General features: G+C 41.0%; 1 protein-coding gene across 16 annotated transcripts in view; it reads right to left on the bottom strand.

Annotated features, from left to right (window-relative positions):
- sik3 (SIK family kinase 3) overlaps positions 1–19,917 on the bottom strand; it is a 444,540-nt gene that overhangs the window by 35,025 nt on the left and 389,598 nt on the right. For all 16 annotated transcript variants that reach the window (XR_011889794.1, XR_011889796.1, XR_011889795.1 and 13 more), the window contains 5 exons: positions 13,892–14,017; positions 12,881–12,981; positions 11,037–11,152; positions 9,886–10,252; positions 6,013–6,914 (listed from right to left, as the gene is read on the bottom strand). Coding sequence is in view for 3 of the 16 variants with exons in the window: in XM_072283868.1 (XP_072139969.1) it covers positions 6,013–6,914; positions 9,886–10,252; positions 11,037–11,152; positions 12,881–12,981; positions 13,892–14,017 (1,612 nt within the window). In the remaining 13 variants the exon portion in view is untranslated. The remainder of the gene's footprint in view (positions 1–6,012; positions 6,915–9,885; positions 10,253–11,036; positions 11,153–12,880; positions 12,982–13,891; positions 14,018–19,917) is intronic.

Raw genomic sequence — 19,917 nt, 5'->3', positions numbered from 1 at the left:
GTCACCCACTTCAATTTTACTTCCCATTTCCATATGCCAGTCCATGGCCTCCTCTATTGCACCTTCTTGCTCTAACCTCATTTTTTTTGGTCCTGACGAAGGATCTCAGCCCAAAACATCGACTATTTCTTTTCTGCAGATGCTGCCTGGCCTGCTGACTTCTTCCAGTATTTTGTGTGTTGCTTGGATTTCCAGCATTTGCAGATTTTCTTCTTTTTGTTACCTCTCTGTACTTTGCAGTCATTTTCTACTGAGATGCCAATGTCTTTTAATTCCACTTACCTCATACATGACCTTATACGTTCTTGCAGTAATCTCCATTTGCCAAGTTTTCGCCCACTCAATCTATCTATATCCCACAGCCAAGTCATAATCCTCATCACAACATGCCCTTCCAACTATTTTCATGTCATGAGCAAATACACTAATGTTAATCATGTTATTAGTAGCAAAGCTCTCGGTATTGCAGGAATTAATGAAGTTTTATTAGAAGAGGCATGCTTTTAACATCAGTGACTAACAGAAAGATAAATGACAAATGTTAAGGACGAATAACTTGTCACAATCTATTGAATCAAAGCCATGTAATAGTAATTAGCAGTTGTCTAAATGCCAGACTTCTTTTACTGGGGCCTGAAGTATTGGGTCTGCACCAATTATCAATGCAAGCCTAAGTGAGAAACTAAATTCAAATTGGAAAGTGAATAAAATTCTGCTTTTGGGAGCTAACATTTAAATAAAATCCACCCTTCTAAAGCTGAAACATCCTTATCAAAAGCTAAAAGTGATGTACGATACATCAGTAGTTGACATTTCTGGCTTGTAATATTGCTGAATTAATGACATTAGATGCACTAATTTTGTTTTTGATTTCAGAAAAACAACTACAATAGAATATAGAAATTTACAGCACATTACAGGCCTTTCGGCCCACAATGTTGTGCCAAACATGTAACCTACTCTGCAGACTGCCTAGAATCTCCTTAGAGCATAGCCCTCTATTTATCTAAGCTCCATGTACCTATCTAAGAGGCTCTTAAAGGATACTATTGTATCCGCTTCCACCACCGCCACCGGCAGTGCATTCCACGCACCCACCACTCTCTGTGTGGAAAAACTCACCCTCAGTACCCATTTCCAAACACCTTAAAACTATGACCCATCGTGTTAGCCATTTCAGCCCTGGGAGAAAGCCTTTGGCTATCCACACGATCAATTCCCCTCATCATCTTATACACCTCAATTAGATCACTTCTTATCCTCCGTCACTCCAAGGAGAACAGGCCAAGTTTACTCAAGCTACTTTCGTAAGACATGCTCCCCAATCCAGGCAACATCCTTGTAAATCTCCTCTGCATCCTTTCTATGATTTCCACATCCTTCCTGTAGTGAGGTGACCAGAACTGAGCACAGTACTCCAAGTGGGGTCTGACCAGGGTCCTATACAGCTGCAACATTACCTCTCGGCTCTTAAACTCAATCCCACAGTTGATGAAGGCCAATGCACCGTATGCCTTGTTAACCGCAGTCAACCTGCACAGCAGCTTTGAGTATCCTATGGACACAGAGCCCAAGATCCCTCTGATCCTCCACACTGCCAAGAGTCTTACCATTAATATTATATTTTCCATCATATTTGACCTACCAAAATGAACCACCTCACACTTATCTGGGTTGAACTCCATCTACCACTTGTCAGCCCAGTTTTGCATCCTATTGATGTCCCGCTGTAACCTCTGACAGCCCTCCTCACTATCCACAACACCCTCAACCTTTGTGTCATCAACAAATTTACTAACCCATCCCTCCACTTCCTCATCCAGGTCATTTATAAAAATCACGAAGAGAAGGGGTCCCAGAACAGATCCCCGCAGAACACCAATGGTCACCGACCTCCATGCTGAAATTACTTTCTGAAAAACAATTTCTAAGCTTTTAGAATAGCCTTAACATGTTAACACAATTTTGAGAGCATGAATACGTTAATAATTCTAAGATAATCATCCCTGTATTCTCATCAATATGCCCTGATTCTACCACTCACCAACACAGTAGAGACATTTACAGTCCCTAAAATAACCTACCAACCCACAAACATTTTAAATGCAGAAACAACTCGATTCAAGATTAAACTTTATTTATCAATATTCAAGTTTATTTATAAGACTATAAGACCATAAGAAATAGGAGCAGAATTAAGTCATTCAGCTCATTGAGTCTGCTCTGTCACTCCATCATGGCTGACTTATTATCCCTCTTAACCCCATTCTCCTGCCTTCTTCCCGTAACATTTGACACCCTAACCAAGAAACCACCAACCTCTGCTTTAAATATACTCAGTGACTTGGCCTCCACAGCTGTATGTGGCAATAAATTCCACTGATTCACCACTCTCTAGCTGAAGAAATTCTTCCTCATCTCTGTTCTAAATAGGTGTCCCTCTATTCTGAGATTGAGCCCTCTGATCCTAGACTCACGACACATCCGTTCCACATCCACTCTATCTAGCACTTTCAATATTCAATGGGATCCCCCCAATTCTTCTAAACATCAGCGAGTACAGGCCCAGAGCCATCAAAGGTTCTTCATACATTAACCCTTTCATTCCTGGGATCATTCTCGTGAACATCCTCTGGACCCTCTCCAATGTCAGTGCAGTTTCTTAGAGAAGAGGCACAAAAAATGCTCGCAACACTCCAAGTGCAGTCTGACCAATGCTTTATAAAGCCTCCAGGATTACACCCTTGCTCTTATATTCTAGTCCTCTTGAAATGAATGCTAAGATTGCATTTGCCTTCTTTACCATCCACTCAACCTGCAAGTTACACGAGGATTCCCAAATCCTTTTGCACCTCTAACTTTTGAATTTTCTCCCCATTTAGAAAATAGTCTATGTCTTTATTCCTTCTACCAAACTGCATGACCATACACTATATTCCACCTGCCACTTCTTTGCCCCATCTCCCAATCTAAGTTCTTCTGCAGACACCCTGCTTCTTCAACATGACTTGTCCCTCCACCTAATCTCTGTTATCGTCTGCAAACTTGGCCACAAAGCCGTTGATTCTATCATCCAAGTCGTTGACACATAACGTGAAAAGAAGCGGTCCCAATACCGACCTCTGCAAAGCACCGCTTGTCACTGGAGGCCAAAAGAATAGGCCCCCTTTATTCCAACACTTTGCCTGTTGCCAATTAGCCAATACTCTATCCATGCTAGTATCTTTCCTGTAATAGCATCGGTTCTTATCTTGTTAAGCAGCCTCTTGCAGAACTTTGTCAAAAGCCTTCTCAAAATTCAAGTGAATAATATCCACTGACTCTCTTTTGTCCATCCTGCCTGTTATATCCTCAGGATTTTGTCTGGGTTGCTTTGGATTTCCAGCACCTGCAGAATTTCTTGTTTATGATTTGTTTTTCTTTGTCTATCCTGCCTGTTATTTCACATCAGATCCCAACAGATTTGTCAGGCAAGATTTCCCCTTAAGGAAGCCATGCTGGCATTGGCCTACTTTATCATGTGTCTGCAAGTATCACAAAGCTTCATCCTTAATAATGGACTTCATCTTCACTAAAGTCAGACTTACTGGCTTACAATTTCCTTTCTTATGCCTGCCTCCCTTTTTAAAGAGTGGAGTGACATTTTCAATTTTCCAGTCCTCCAGAACCATTCCAGAATCTAGTGATTCTTGAAAGATCATTACTAAGGTCTCCACAATTCCTTCAGCAACCTCATCAGAACTCTGGCATGTAGCCCACCTAGTCTAGGTGACTTATCTATCTTCAGACCTTTCAGTTTCCCAAGCACCTTCTCCTGAGTAACAGCAACTGCAATCACTTCTGCCCTTGACACTCTCGAATTTATGGCATATAGCTAGTGTCTTCTACGGTGAAGACTGATGCAAAATACTTATTAAGCTCGTCCACCATTTCTTTGGCCCCCATTACTACCTCTCCAGCGTCATTTTCCAGCAGCTCAATATCCATGCTCATCTCTCTTTTACTCTTTATATATCTGAAAAAACTTTTTGTATCCTCTTTGAAATTATTTGCAAGCTTACCTTCATATTTCATCTTTTCTCTCCTTGTGTTTTTTTTAGTTGCCTTCTGTTGGTTTTTAAAAAGCTTTCAATCCTCTAACTTCCCACTAATTCTTGTTCCACTATAGGCCCCCTCTTTTGCTTTTGTGCTATCTTTGACTTGCTTTATCAGCTACACCTGCCTCATCCTCCCTTTAGAATGTTTCTTCATCTTTGGAATGTACCTACCCTTGTTTCTCTCTCTGCCTTGTGGCGCATCGGGCAGCAACCTTTCCAACTCTTTAGCATTTGTCTGGTTTTTTTTGAGGCTGAGTTTCTAGCTCGATGCTCAACCCAGCATGGGTGGAAAACACGCAAGGAGACAGCCAGCTGGATTCGAACTCGAGACCACGGCCTCGAATTCTGGTGCGGATGCTACTACACCACTGGCTGGTTATGCATCTACCCTACTCCTTCCAAGTTGCTCCCAGAAACTCCAGCTATTGCTGTTCTGCTGTCATCCCTCAGGATGACAGCTCCTCTCTCAGGCCTTTGTAATTCCCTTTACTCCACTGTAATACTAATACATCTGACATTATTTTCTCCCTCTCAAATTGCAGGGTGATTTCTCTCATTATATGATCATTGCCTCCTAAGGGTTCCCTTACCTTAAGCTCCCTAATCAAATCTGGTTCATTATACAACGCTCAATCCAGAATTGTGTTTCCCACAGTGGGCTCAGCCACAAGCTGTTCCAAAAAGCCATTTCATAGGCATTTTACAAATTCTCTCGGGGTGTAGCACCAACCTGATTTTCCCAATCAACCTGCATATTGAAATCCCCCATGACTATTGTAACATTGCCCTTATTACATGCCTTTTCTATCTCCCGTTGTAATTTGTATCCCACATCCTGGCTACTGTTCGGCGGCCTGTATGTAACTCCCATCAGGGTCTTTAGAACACATCTCCTTTGGGACGTATTTGTGTTGCACCTTCCAAATTGCTCCCAGAAACTCTAGCCATTGCTGTTCCACCATCATCCCTGCTAGCGTTTCCTTCCAATCAATTTTGGCCAGCTCTTCTCTCATGCCTCTGTAATTTCCTTTACTCTACTGTAGTATTGATACATTCGAGTTTAGCTTCTCCTTCTCAAATTGCAGACAGAATCCTGTCATTAGTCCCCTTTATCTCTCTAATCAATTCTGGTTCATTGCACAACACACAATCCAGAATAGCTGATCTCCCCTTGTAGGCATCCTACAAATTCCCCCTCTTGGGATCCAGCACCAACTCGATTTTCCCAATCTATCTGCCTCTTGAAATCCCCCATGACTATCGTAACACTAGCCTTTCGACATGCACTTTCTATTCCCCATTGTAATTTCTAGTCCACATTCTGGCTACTTTTCTGAGACCTATATGTAACTCTCATCAGGGTCTTTTTACCCTTACAGTTCCTTAACTCTACCCAGAATGAATCTACATCTTCCATTCTTATGTCACCTCTTTCTAAAGATTTGATTTCATTTTTTATCAACAAGGAAAATATGGATACTCACAAGTCAGAATAATGGTTACACAGGGAAGGTTCAAAGTGGGAGGATGGATTAGGCAAACAATGATTATAGTTACAGCCTCCTGAACAGAAAGTTAACATCCTGCATGTCAGTAGCATGCAATTTGTCAGACACCAGTCCCATCACTGGTGAAGTTTTTCCAGTATTAAATTTTGGTAAAGCAAATAAAAAATAAATCTGCTGAATAAAGAATCATGTCAGGCTTCTTTTATAACTAACTAGTACTGTAAGTGCTAGCGAAACATCAATGTCATTTTAAGTGATTAAGTGACTGAGTATTATTCAGGACCAGACTATACAAAAATCATTTAAGGTGAGATACCAGGAAAGTTTTCTTTCTGTAATGATCAGGTGTTAAGGAATTGTATGAAAAGTCATCCCATTATTAATAAATGCTACTTTTCATCACTTACCTCTGCTTGGCACTTTGCCTGTTGCAAAGCCAGGGACTGCCTGATGACTGTACGGCTGTGAAACACCCATTTTGTGCACATGATTTATATTTGCAAGTCGTGTCTCTGCAGCCCCACACCTAATAATATTGAGCAGCTCTGGATTCTCTTGACAGCAATTGGTGGATGTGTCAGTTGAGTCAGTATTGTCCGGATACCCCTCCCTGTTCCCCTCATTCACACAGTCCTCCTCCATACTCTCCGAATGCATCAGTGGGGGGTGATGTACAAAACTGTGGCCTTGGGATGACGAAGGGGGCTGTGGAATATGATCTTGGCCTCTGACCTGCAGTAGATGATGCTGATGATATGGTTCTGTACTATGATACGGCATATTTAATGTTTGTCGCTCTGATAAAGTCTGTTGGTGCCCGCATAAGTTGGCAGTCATGTTTCCAGCATCCCCCGCCCCTTGGTTTATGTGTCTCAGCAAGTCATATTCTTGCTGATGTTGCTGCCGCTGGTGACGTTTTAAAAAATGTGGCATTTCAGCAGGAGGTAAGCGCAAGTCCTGTTGGCCTGTCAACGAGTGCCTGGGTGAAAGCAGTCCCTGAATCATATGGCCATACTGCTGACAAACTTGCTGGTGTCTTGTGTAGTCAGGTGGCGTTGGAGAAAGCAATGCCTGATGTAGTGATGAAGCTGTGAAATTTTGTTGATGCTCATGCTGCATGATGGCTTTACCAGCTATGGTTTGGTTATAGTTTGAAAGTGAGTCCATCTGTGTAACTTTCATGCCTTGGGAAAACATAGCTGTTGCTGGACTGAAGTTGTTAGTTAAAAATCGAAGCTGCTCCTGGAAAAGGTGAGGGTGCAAGTGCGACTGATCGTAGCTCAAAGGAGAAAATCGACTAATAGGGCGACTGAAAACAAATAGAGATCAGTGTTAAAAATTTTATGATAGTTATGAATTAAACTGACAGTCACATATAAGCTAGTTCATAGGAGTATCAGGACATTAGTGAGCAAGTTGGATTTTTTATTTTATATTGTAAACCGAGAAGTTATATTTATAGAATTCTACTGTAGATCTTGCAAGATAGCATTTGAAACCTTGACCTAGGTTTTGGGTCTGAATATATATCAGTGAACTTCCATATTAGAGATTTTTAAAAAACGCTCAAAGACAGATTGAACTAGCATCTGCAGTTCACGTAATGGCACAGTATTATCACAGCTATTAACCATTACAGTAACAGGGCAGTGTGGTAAGAGGGAGAAGGAAATAGCTTTGCTCCTGTGTTCTGTGCATTAGACCTGTAACCGGATTATTCCCCAGGGAGTCAGTCTAATTAGCGGCACACACAAAAAGCAAGAGGAATTCAGCATCTAGGGAGAGAAATGGACAGTCAATGTTTCAGGCTAAGGCCAATCATCAGGACTGGAAAGAAAGAAGTGAGATAGACAGTATACAAGGTGGTAAAAGTGGTAGTACAAGAGCTGGCAGGTGATTAGTAAATACAGATGAGAAGGCTGTAAGTGACAAAGGGCTGAAGAAGGTGAAATCTGATAGGATAGTGGAACGTGGAATAAAGGCAAGGAGGTGAGAAAGGGAAAAGATGGGAGGAATGTGTGGGTGATGGGTGGATCGAGAAGGTGGGGAGAGAGAGGGTACAGAGAGGTGGTTAGCGGAAGTTAGAAGAATGCCATCAGGCTGGAGACTACTGAAGCGGAATATATAATTTACATCCAGTATCAACTTAACTGTAGAGCAGTCTGTAGACAGGCATGTTGGTATAGAAATGGGAAGTAAAATTAAAATGACCAGCTACTGGTAGATCATGGCTGCTACAGCGGGCAGAACAAAGGTGTTCAACAAAGCAATTCTCCAATCTGCGTCAAGTCTCACTGCTATAGAGAATGCTACACAGGGAGCACTGGATGCAATAAATGACACCAATGGATTCAAAAGTAAAGGACTGCCTCAAATGGAGGGACTGTTTAGGGCCCTGAATGACAGTGTGGGAGGTGAACACTTAGTGTGCTGTAGGGATTAGTGCTTAGAGAAGGATCGGTAGGTGAGGAACAAGCTGACCAGGAAGTCATACAGAGACCAATCACTGTGAAAAATGAAGAGGAAAGGGGAGGGGAAGAATTGGTGTTGGGAACCAATCTGAGGTAGCAGAAGATGCAGAGGATTGTATGTCGGATACATAGACTTGTAGGGTGGTAGGTGAGGATTAAGGGAACTCTATCCCTGTTATTTCTGGTGGTGGGGGGGTGTGAAGTGAGGGCAGATGTGTGTAAAGTGAAAGCTATATGAGTGAAGACTGCATTAACAACAGTGGGGGAGAAATCCCGTTTAGCAGGCTTGGCATTCCATTGGTTGGGCAGCACTCTAAAGCAGAATACTACTACGGGAAATGAACCTGCAGCAACTAATGTATGAGTTGCACATTGGCGGTGAGGAATTTGAGAGGAGGGTTCAAAGGAAGTCAAATGAAACAGCTTCTGCCCTGCAAGACAGAGGTCAGAGAATCTGATCCTCAAATAGGATTTTGAACCAATATTATTAGCTAAACTTGGGAGAGTCAGAGGAAATACTATTGCCTTTCCTTGCATATGTGCATTGTAAAGTAATTTACATTATTCCCTAAGCATCTTCCTTTAACTATTGGAAAGCTAAATGGAATGCTCACAAATGTATTAAAACATTTATAGGTCAGGCCATCTCTTTTGGAGCACGCCTTTTCCTACTTCTGTTGTATTCAGAAGTAGGGAGTTTTAAAAATTTGGGGTTGAGCTTCAGAACTGTACATCCTCAACCCAAACCTCTATCTCTGGACTCTTCTCTATTCCTAGATTCTCCATGATATTGGCTCTCCTTCAGTTCTGGCCTCTTTATTAATTACTCCCAACACTCAAGGCCATTTCTTCAGCTGCTGGTGTCTTAAGCAGCCAGCCTAACTTTAGTGTTTTTTTCCCTCCAATTAAGATAATTCTTCAAACCCATCTCTATTATTACCTGCCCTGAAATCGCTTTTACAATTTAGTCAAATTTACTAACACTCCCGTGAAGCTTGTATAAATATGTGGTTTTTGTAGTAGCTTCCTTTCTGAACTTTAATGCTTTAAAAACTACAATGTCATTTACAAATGATGAAGTAATCCAGAACCAAGCTGAAATTTAGTACCACAAACATGAGAAAATCTGCAGATGCTGGAAATCCAACGCAATGCACACAAAATGCTGGGGGAACTCAGCAGGGTGGGTAGCATCAATGGAAAAGAGGAAACAGTCGACATTTTGGGCCAAGACCCCTCTTCAGGACACATATTAAAGGGTCTCTGCCAGAAGCATCTGTTTCCTCTTTTCCATAGATGCTGCCTGGCCTACTGAGTTCCTCCAGCATTTTGTGTGTATTGCTAAAATTTAGTACCATTTGTTTGGTTTGGCTCTGGAGTTCTTCATTTTTCTTCTGCTATACACTGTTCCAAAATACACAGAAACAATGTCATCCATTATTCATCTTAATTTCCCAATAAAATATCTTGATCTACATATCGCAGTGAAATCATAAATTAAAAGTATTTTGAAGTCGAATTTCACACGCTGTGTGAAGATTTCCATTTGAAGATAATTATATTAACCATATTAAAATGCAAATTAAAAATAAAATCTAAAATTAAGAATCAAAGCCTAATTTTTTAAAAGATCAACTTGTTATTTTGAATCAGTAATGCAGAAATAGTTCTAACGAGTATTGACAACACACTGCTGGCAACAGATCCAATTCCTGCTTAACTATGGAAGCTACAAGATTCCTTACAAGCTTTTAATTTTAATCAGCTCGAATATTAAAACTTAGCAATGTGATTCAAGTGTACTCTTACCTGTTTACCTCTGCACTATCTGCACTCAGTTGCTTTGCCAAGGCCCTGTGTTGTCCAAGCCCAAGAGATGGCATGTGCAAACCTCTCTGCTGAAGGGGAATCTGATTCCCTGAACCGATGATTCCACGGGGACGTGTGGTGTGCAGATTTTGCCCAGCACTTTGTAGCAAGTTGTTGCTGAGCATATCAGGTGGTTCCTGGACTTGAATTGTAACTGGCTGTGCTTGCGACTGCTGTGGCAATCCAGGTTGTAAATTCATTCGGGGAAGATTAAGGTTTGGAGGAGGAGGGCTATTACTGGGCTGCTGAAATAGAGCATGTTGGGAGGGTATGCCTTGAAATTGAGATGGGGAGGCTGCAGCACAACCTAAAAAATTAAAAATGTAAAAACATCCATTTCAGACAGTGAACTTCCACTGCAATGGTCCAGTCTACTCATTCCAGTGAAACATTTCCAGCAAGATCCCATGTTAGCCTGGGAACCTGGAAAGTTTCAAATAGCTTAATATTAATAGAAGGCCCAATTAACTCATTAATTCAATTGAACAGCTTTGGTCAGAATCTCTAGACTGATTTTATACCCAAATAATGATTTAGCAACCATGGATTTTATTGCCAGAAGAAAATTCCTGTTTTAACTATGCAACTACACATAACCGGACAACAAGCATGAAGATGGAAGATGTTAAACTGAGTATTTCACATGAGAATGTACTACAGTTTTTAGTTGACCTTAGTTAATTTAGAATGGGAGAGTGCCATAAAACACAGTATATAAAAAAAACTAGAAGTAGCTTAAATGAGTAATATTATAGGCTGCAGAAAAGTATGTTTCACTTGTTCAATCAGCCAAGCATCTTGTATACATGGAGAATATTCACCATGTTCAAATTTACAAATAAAACTACAGACAAATCCATGTTCTGTTTGCTCGTTGCAAGATATGCAAAGTTGTTTGACTATATATTATCCAGAATGTTAAAAGCAGGCAGGTAATACCAGAATGCTGTAAGATTGAGATTATGATTAGATTCTTACTGCTTCAACATCAAAACAACATTAATCAGACATTAAGCAAAATAAATTAGAGTACCAAAAGGTGTTTAGTCTGGATAACCTAGCCTCTATAAATGGCATTAGACGATACTTACTGCTGGACTGCATGATGGCTGTGGTGCCAGGTGGAGGACTGTTATTAGACTTGCTGAAGAGATGATTGTTGGGATGGTTTGGAGGGGGGCTCGACTGTTCATGTTGAATTCGTAACCTGTAGAAGGCAATTTTTAAAGTTGTAATTTGGTGGCAAATAAAAGAAGTTTCAATTAATGAACCTTTGTCATATAATATCAAAATGTTACTTTATTTGAATTGTAGAGCTTTCTAGTGACTTTATTAAATAACAACTTCCTATAAACGTATCACACCCAAATTAAATGGGATTTTAAAGAGCCTATGCAATATATGTGTTTTAACCATTAGCCAAATTTCATATAACAGGGTTTTGATTTTTTTTTTAAACAAGTACTGCTTGGTGTGGTTGGAAGTAAGCTTATAAACATAAAATTTCACAAATACTTCACATATTACAGTTCTAAAAGCACTAGCCATATTCCAATTAATAAAGTTTGAAAGATACTGAAGAAGCATATTTATTAAAAGGACATTTAATTTAACATAACGCATGGGAGCAGAATTAGGCTATTTGGCCCATCGAGAATATGGCGCCTCTTTAAAGTCTGTTTAAAAATCTTATAGTGTATTCCAATTGTTCTACTTTCAAACTAATTCCATGTTAATAATAGCAATACCAACTTTTTATTATTTAAACAGAAGCTTTCAGCAAATGGCAAGTCAAAAAATCAATACTACCTCATTGCTGCATTGTTCCTCAAGTGATTTAACATGCAAGTTCATCTGCTCCAATTCATATGACAGCTTATTCACAATTGCACACCAACTTATTTTTGAAAAATCATCATTCATTCAACAACAATGACTTGCCAAAGCAATGTTCTGGATATTGGAAGAACTCCAAGCCCTTATGTGCAAATTAGAGCTTTAAAATTCATTTGAATTGTCTGAACAAACTTGAGAACCAAAGCCCAACATCTGGTCTGCCAGCTACAACAGGACAGCACTCTCTTAGTGTTACTATTGATTATGAGAGTCTGGCATGAGAATTAAACTCACAGTAAAAGGATCAGAAGTGCCAGTCAATTAGAATCACAATATTAATAAACTTATGAAAATACAGTGCTTACGAAATTAAAAAGTTCAACTTCAAGTTTAATTATCATTCAGCCATACTTGAATATAGCTAAATGAAACAGCATTCCTCTGGTGCCAAGATGCAATACACATTAACAACAGCACACAGCATTCTGCAAAATAGCACAAATGGTTAGAACTTCAGAAAAATTCACAAAGAAAAAGATAATATAGTTCAAGTCCCTGAGTGCATGATTGTACAACTGATGGCAAGATGTCCTGGTCCAGCTAGTTCTTTCAATGAGTGAACACTGAAGGGCAGCACCAAGTGTTCCAAACCATTTTGGCATCTCTTTGTTGGCTGCAACAGGCAACCCCACAGCCTTGACCTAGACTTTGCCACAACCAAGGCAACATAGCTTCACTGCCGTTGATCTCACCAATGAATCAGTGAACTGGACTTGTAGTATTCTACATTACCAATGTCCAACAGGGTCTTGCAATCCCAATAAAAACGCCCAAGGCAATCACTTGCTCCATCTCGGAACAACTGTACGCAAGTCCAGGCGATAACACAATGATATGCAATAAGTCCAGCTCCAATAAGTTCTGCAGTACTTATCTCTCTGCATATAAGTATCCAGCAGTGACTTCAATCGTAAAAAAGACATACAAGATGACCAAATACACCTTTGATCAGACCCAGAGGATATCATTTTATAGTTATTATAAAAGACATTATTATATAATTACCCAAGCCAGGATAAAATGCGCTTGGATTGCTCACCTCTGAAGCTGGTGAGTGATTAATGCTGGCTGGTTTTCCACATGTTGTACTAATGAAGCGGTTGACAATGGAGGTGAAGGCTGTGCTGGGCGAATACATTCCTTTAGTGGCAAAGAAATGAATTATTGCGTTTGGCAGTAAAAAAAAATAAGTAGTAATCAATGCACTGGTTTCCAGCTATGACTATAATAGTCACAATTTTTACTTTAATGCTTACTATGCAATTAAATCTATACTCTATAATTTTCCATAACCTGTACATCCTGCCTCCCTTAGTTTGACACTCCTGAAAATCTAAAAAGGCCTTTTATACAGGCTGGACTATGTTTTTCTACCATTGAACCTAACAAAAAATTCTTGTAGCACAACTGAATCTTTCGTCTTCTTAATCTCACAAATTATTGGTACCATTCAACAAACTAAAATGTTAAATGTTTCCATATATCCTTCTCTCTGAAGTCCTCTCTTTTCAACTGAAAAGGCAAAAGATGTAAATAAGATTGAAAGAGTACAGAAAGAACTTACAAGGATGTTGTCAGGAAATGAGGACCTGAGTTATAAGGAAAGGTTGAACAGGTTAGGACTTTATTCGCTGGAGTGTAGGAGAATGAGGGGCGATTTGATAGAGGTGTACAAAATTATGAGGGGTATGGATTGGGTAAATACAAGCAAGCTTTTTCCACTGAGGTTGAATGAGTCTAGAACTAGAAATCATGGTAAGGGTGAAAGGCGAAATGTTTAAGGAGAACATGAGAACTTCACACAGAAGGTGGTAAGAATACCAAATGAAGTGGTGGATGCAGGTTCAATTTAACATTTAAGACAAGCTTGGATGAATACACGGATGGTTCAGGTGCAAATAGATAGGACTAGGCAGAATAGTCGTTTGGCATGGACTAGATGGGCCAAAGGGCCTGTTTCAGTGCTGAAGTGTCCTATGACTCTATGAAAATCAGTCAGTTCAATAGCATTCATAGAACATAGGGCATACCATTTTAAATCATTACCTACCTGAATCTGTTGGTGTCGAATCTGTTGTTGCTGTTCTTGTTGATAAAGAATGTGCTGTTGTTGCGTCTTCTCAAATATTTTTTCATCCATTGCATTTCCATATATCTTTTGCAAATGTTCACATTCCTAAAAATGAAAAGAGCTTAGAGGTGGTCACTTGGTGACAAGATTTGAAATTTGAGCTCCGAAATTTGTAGTGACCAATCCAAGCAAGAATAATCAAAAATAATTCTCTTATCAATCAAAATATAAAATTGCTTTATTTATATGTAAGATAAATGAATGCTCTGATTTTCATTTCTGACAAATACAATAATCATCTAACATGTGTATCATAAAGTGTTTATAGTAAGTGCTTACTTCTGGTGTAATGTGACAATATTTTGCTTAATAATCAAAGGTAAACTGAATGAACAACCCTCAGTATTCACAAGTACTTTTCCCTATTTGTAGTTTAGGTTTCGCTATTTGTAAATGATCAAATGTAGTTGATCACAGTTCTTCATCAATTTCTTAAAGGAAAATAAATAATGGACAATCAATACTGTCATTGCCAGCAATCCCCAGATCATGAATTGAGAGTAAAATTATCCAAGACTGCTGGTTAAAACAGCTTCTTTTCCATTTTCATTTTATCACATAAGTGAACAATTGTCAAGGAGCAATTGATTAGGGCCTGCACTTGATACCCATCATACCCATAATTCAAACAAAGCTTCAATTTCAGTAGGTTACATAATCAAGCTAATTGGTAAAAAACTTCCACATATCCAAGCAAAGATACCTTCCCATCACAGGTATCCCATTCAGAGGAATCCGACTTTGAGTATTTTCTTTAGCTGCGAAATTAGTTGAGATATTACTGAAAAATGAAATTCTTCTCCTTAATGGCATTGTTTTTTTCCAAACAAGCTTATCTTCAGGAGTAATCAACTCTTTAGCCTGGATAGCAGGGTGGATACAATAGTAGGGAGGCCATCTAATTTAGGTAGTCAATATTCAATATCGGTATCTGCTCAGCATCTCTGAGTATGTCCCACCTCTGGGCATTTACGGGCATGATGGTGCAGAATGAGCTTTCGGGGTATTTAGATTTCAGATGACAAAGAAATTGGTGTTACTGTGAGTAAGGGAATAAGAAGGGAGTATTAAAAAGAGAGCAGTTTGTGGAAGTCGGCCATTTTACTCGGCAGTTGATCGGGACAGGACGGTGCAAGAGCGTGCAAGTCAGTCCGTCAGTCAGCCGGAGTATTTGAAAGAGAGCAGTTTGACGGAGCGGGTGACGTTGTAGCAGGGGACGGAGTAGAGGGAGACAGAGTAGGAAGGCTTTGGCTCAAGAGACTTCGGCGAGCAGAGGCTGAGGACAAGCTTCACTTCACGTGAGGACCTCTCGAGAGTCTTCGGCGAGGGGGCTGAGAGAGGAGACTACGCCACACTTGGAGAGGGTGAGAAGTGGTGAAGAGATGACTGCTAGACTGATTCAGTGTGCTGCGTGCATGATGTGGGAGGTCAGGGACACTGATAGTGCCTCTGGCTCCTACACCTATGGAAAATATGTCCAGTTTCAGCTTCTGAAGGACCATGTTGCAGCACTGGAAAAGCAACTGGATGACCTTAGGTTCATCCGGGAAAACGAGAGGTCGTTACACCGAGGATACTGGAAGAGAGAAGTGGGGCGACAATGAGCAAGGAAAGGATGCTTGAAGTACAGGAGACCCCGGGGGATGTGCCTCTCGTAAACAGGTTCACCCTCTTGGAAGCTGTCGGGACAGAAGATGAAGCCAGCCTGAGAGGCGGTCAGATCTGCGAGTCAACAATTGGCGCTGAAGCAAAGCTGAGGAGACAGACGTCAGGCAGAGCCGTGGTAGTAGGGGACTCCATAGTGAGAGGTACAGAAAGGGGTTTCTGTGGCAACAGGCAAGATTTAAGGATGGTGTGTTGCCTCCCTGGTGCCGGGATCCAGGATGTCACGGACCGATTGCAGGGAATCCTCAAGAGTGAAGGTGAACATCCAGAAGTAGTGGTGCATGTCGGCACAAATGACGTGGGGAAGAAGAGGAAAGACATTCTACAGCGTGACTTCAGAGAACTTGGAAGAAGGCTGAAAAGCAGGACTTCCAGGGTGGTTATCTCCGGTTTGCTTCTAGTTCCCCGTGCTGGAATGGTCAAGAACAGGGAGATAATGGATCTGAATGTGTGGCTGAGGAACTGGTGCAGGAAGCAAGGATTTACATTCTTGGACCACTGGGGTATGTTTTGGGGTAAGGATGAATTGTACAAAAGGGACGGGTTGCACCTTAATAAGCGGGGCACCAGCATTCTGGCAGGCAGGTTTGCCTCTGCAACACGGGTGTGTTTAAACTAAGTAGTCGGGGGGAGGGGACGAACTGGAAACATAAGGATGGAGATAAAGGGAAATTGAGGATAAGAAAAGTTCAGAAAGACAGCAGAATCAACAGAGCAGAAAGCTCAAGAGGGGATCGTACAGTATGGCCAAGTGATATAGGAACTGATATGGGAGGTGAGGGGAGTAATGAATTAAAAGTATTGTATATGAATGCACGGAGTATAAGAAATAAAGTGGATGTGCTTGAGGCACAGTTGGAAATTGGTAAGTATGATGTTGTGGGGATAACAGAGACATGGCTTCAAGTGGACAGGGCCTGGGAAATGATTATTCAAGGGTATCCGTCCTATCGATCAGCTTGTACTGGAGCCTACCAGAGAGAACGCAATTCTAGATTTAGTGTTGTGCAATGAACCGGATTTGATCAGGGACCTCGAGGTAAAGGAGCCATTAGGAGGTAGTGACCATAATATGATAAGTTTTAATCTACAATTTGAGAGGGAGAAGGGAAACTCGGAAGTGTCAATATTACAGTTGAACAAACGGAACTATGGTGCTATGAGGGAGGAGCTGGCCAAAGTTCAATGGAACAATACCCTAGCAGGGATGACAGTGGAACAGCAATGGCAAGTGTTTCTGGGAATAATGTGGAAGGTGCAGGATAAGTTCATTCCAAAGAGGAAGAAAGACCCTAAGGGAAGTAAGGGGAGGCCATGGCTGACAAGGGAAGTAATGGACAGTATAAAAATAAAAGAGAAGAAGTATAACATAGCAAAGACGAGTGGGAAGCCGGAGGATTGGGAAACTTTTAAAGAGCAACAGAAGGTAACTAAAAAGGCAATACGCAGAGAAAAAATGAGGTACGAAGGTAAACTAGCCAAGAATATAAAGGAGGATAGTAAAAGCTTCTTTAGGTATGTGAAAAGGAAAAAAATAGTTAAGACCAAAATTGGGCCCTTAAATACAGAAACGGGTGAATTTATTATGGGGAACGAGGAAATGGCAGATGAGTTGAACAGGTACTTTCGATCTGTCTTCACTAGGGAACACACAAACAATCTCCCAGGTATAATAGTGGCCAAAGGACCTAGGGTAATGGATGAATTGAAGGAAATTTATATCAGGCAGGAAATGGTGTTGGATAGACCGTTAGGTCTGAAGGCTGATAAGTCCCCGGGACCTGATGGTCTGCATCCCAGGGTACTTAAGGAGGTGGCTTTAGAAATCGTGGATGCATTGGTAATCATTTTCCAATGTTCTATAGATTCAGGATCAGTTCCTGTGGACTGGAGGGTGGCTAATGTTGTCCCTCTCTTCAAGAAGGGAGGAAGGGAGAAAACAGGGAATTATAGACCGGTTAGCCTGACGTCGGTGGTGGGAAAGATGCTGGGGTCAATTATAAAAGATGAAATTACGACACATCTGGATAGTAACAGGATTGGTCCGAGTCAGCATGGATTTACGAAGGGGAAATCATGCTTGACTAATCTTCTGGAATTTTTTGAGGGTGTAACTATGAAAATGGACAAGGGAGAGCCAGTGGATGTAGTGTACCTGGACTTTCAGAAAGCCTTTGATAAAGTCCCACATAGGAGATTAGTGGGCAAAATTAGGGCACATGGTATTGGGGGCAGAGTACTGACATGGATTGAAAATTTGTCTGGCTGACAGAAAACAAAGAGTAGCGATTAACGGGTCCCTTTCGGAATGGCAGGCGGTGACCAGTGGGGTACCGCAGGGTTCAGTGCTGGGACCGCAGCTGTTTACAATATATATTAATGATTTAGATGAGGGAATTAAAAGTAACATTAGCAAATTTGCCAATGACACAAAGCTAGGAGGCAGTGTGAAATGTGAGGAGGACGTTATGAGAATGCAGGGTGACTTGGACAGGCTGGGTGAGTGGGCAGATGCACGGCAGATGCTGTTTAATGTGGATAAATGTGGGGTTGTCCACTTTGGTGGTAAGAACAGGAAGGCAGATTATTATCTAAATGGAGTCAAGTTAGGAAAAGAGGAAGCACAACGAGATCTAGGTGTTCTTGTGCATCAGTCACTGAAAGCAAGCATACAGGTACAGCAGGCAGTGAAAAAAGCTAATGGCATGCTGGCCTTCATAACAAGGGGAATTGAGTATAAGAGCAAAGAGGTCCTCCTGCAGCTGTACAGGGCCCTGGTGAGACCACACCTGGAGTACTGTGTGCAGTTTTGGTCTCCAAATTTGAGGAAGGACATTCTTGCTATTGAGGGAGTGCAGCCTAGGTTCACAAGGTTAATTCCCGGGATGGCAGGACTGTCATATGTTGAAAGATTGGAGCGACTGGGCTTGTATACTCTGGAATTTAGAAGGCTGAGAGGGGATCTTATTGAAGCATATAAGATTATTAAGGGATTGGACACGCTGCAGGCAGGAAGCATGTTCCCGCTGATGGCTGAGTCCAGAACCAGAGGCCACAGTTTAAGAATAAGGGGTAGGCCATTTAGAACAGAGTTGAGGAAAAACTTTTTCACCCAGAGAGTGGTGGATATATGGAATGCTCTGCCCCAGAAGGCTGTGGAGGCCAAGTCTCTGGATGCTTTCAAGAAAGAGATGGATAGAGCCCTTAAAGATAGCGGAATCAAAGGTAATGGGGATAAGGCAGGAACTGGATACCGATTGTGGATGATCAGCCATGATCATAGTGAATGGTGGTGCTGGCTCGAAGGGCCGAATGGCCTACTCCTGCACCTATTGTCTATTGTTATCTAAGGTGGGATATAAATCAGGTAGAAAACTTGTTGGCAGATGGGATTTAATCCCATCAAGTGTGAGATGATGCAATTTAGGAAGACAAATGAGTTGGATAATTATGGACAATAAATGCAGGGCACCAAGAAATGTTCAAGAATTGAAGGACCTTGAGGTTCAAGTCCATAGTTCCCTAAAAGAGAAACACTGGTAGATAGGCTAGTGAAGAAGGCATATGGCACATTTGCCTTCATAAATCAAGGTTTAGAATACATTGTTTAGGACACAATTTAATTTTTACAAAACACTGGTTAAACTACACTAGGAATATTGTGTGCGGTTCTGGTCAGTACACTATAACATGGGCTGTACTGGACAGAACGCAGAGGAAAATCATCAGAAACAAAAACCAAGCAGCCAGAGGTATTGATTGTTTTCAATCTCTTCTGTCTCCAGATTTACCCAATTGGAAGATTTTAGTTAGGGGGAGGAATTGAATAGACTAGATTTGTTTCCCTTCGAGCTAAGGAGGCTTGGGGTGACCTGATACAAGCATATAATATTATGAAAACCATAAATATTATAAATAATCAACATCATTTTCTCCATGGTAGGGATATCATAGGTTTAGAATGAGAGGAGGGAGTTGTAAAGGGTATATAAGGATGGAGGGGGTGAAGGGGAGTGTTTTTTTTTTAAATGTTGAGAATGGTTGACATCAGGAATGCCCTGCTCGAGGTGTGGTAGAATCAGATTTTTATTTATTTTTAATTTTACAATTGATAAAGTTAAGAGGCAGATAACAATTTGGACCTAATGAAGGCAAATTAAATAGTGTAAATGGGCAAAAGGTCAGCATGGGGCAGGTGGGCTAAAAGACTGCATCATTCTCTGTGATTCTATGTCTGGGAATGGCTAATGAGATCAATTAAACTACTTCCGAGCCTCAGA

Source organism: Mobula birostris, chromosome 20, assembly GCF_030028105.1.
Source record: "Mobula birostris isolate sMobBir1 chromosome 20, sMobBir1.hap1, whole genome shotgun sequence".
Classification (NCBI taxonomy): Eukaryota; Metazoa; Chordata; class Chondrichthyes; order Myliobatiformes; family Myliobatidae; genus Mobula; species Mobula birostris.
The sequence above is the reverse complement of the archived record's forward strand: the minus strand, read 5'-3'. Positions and strand labels throughout refer to the sequence as shown.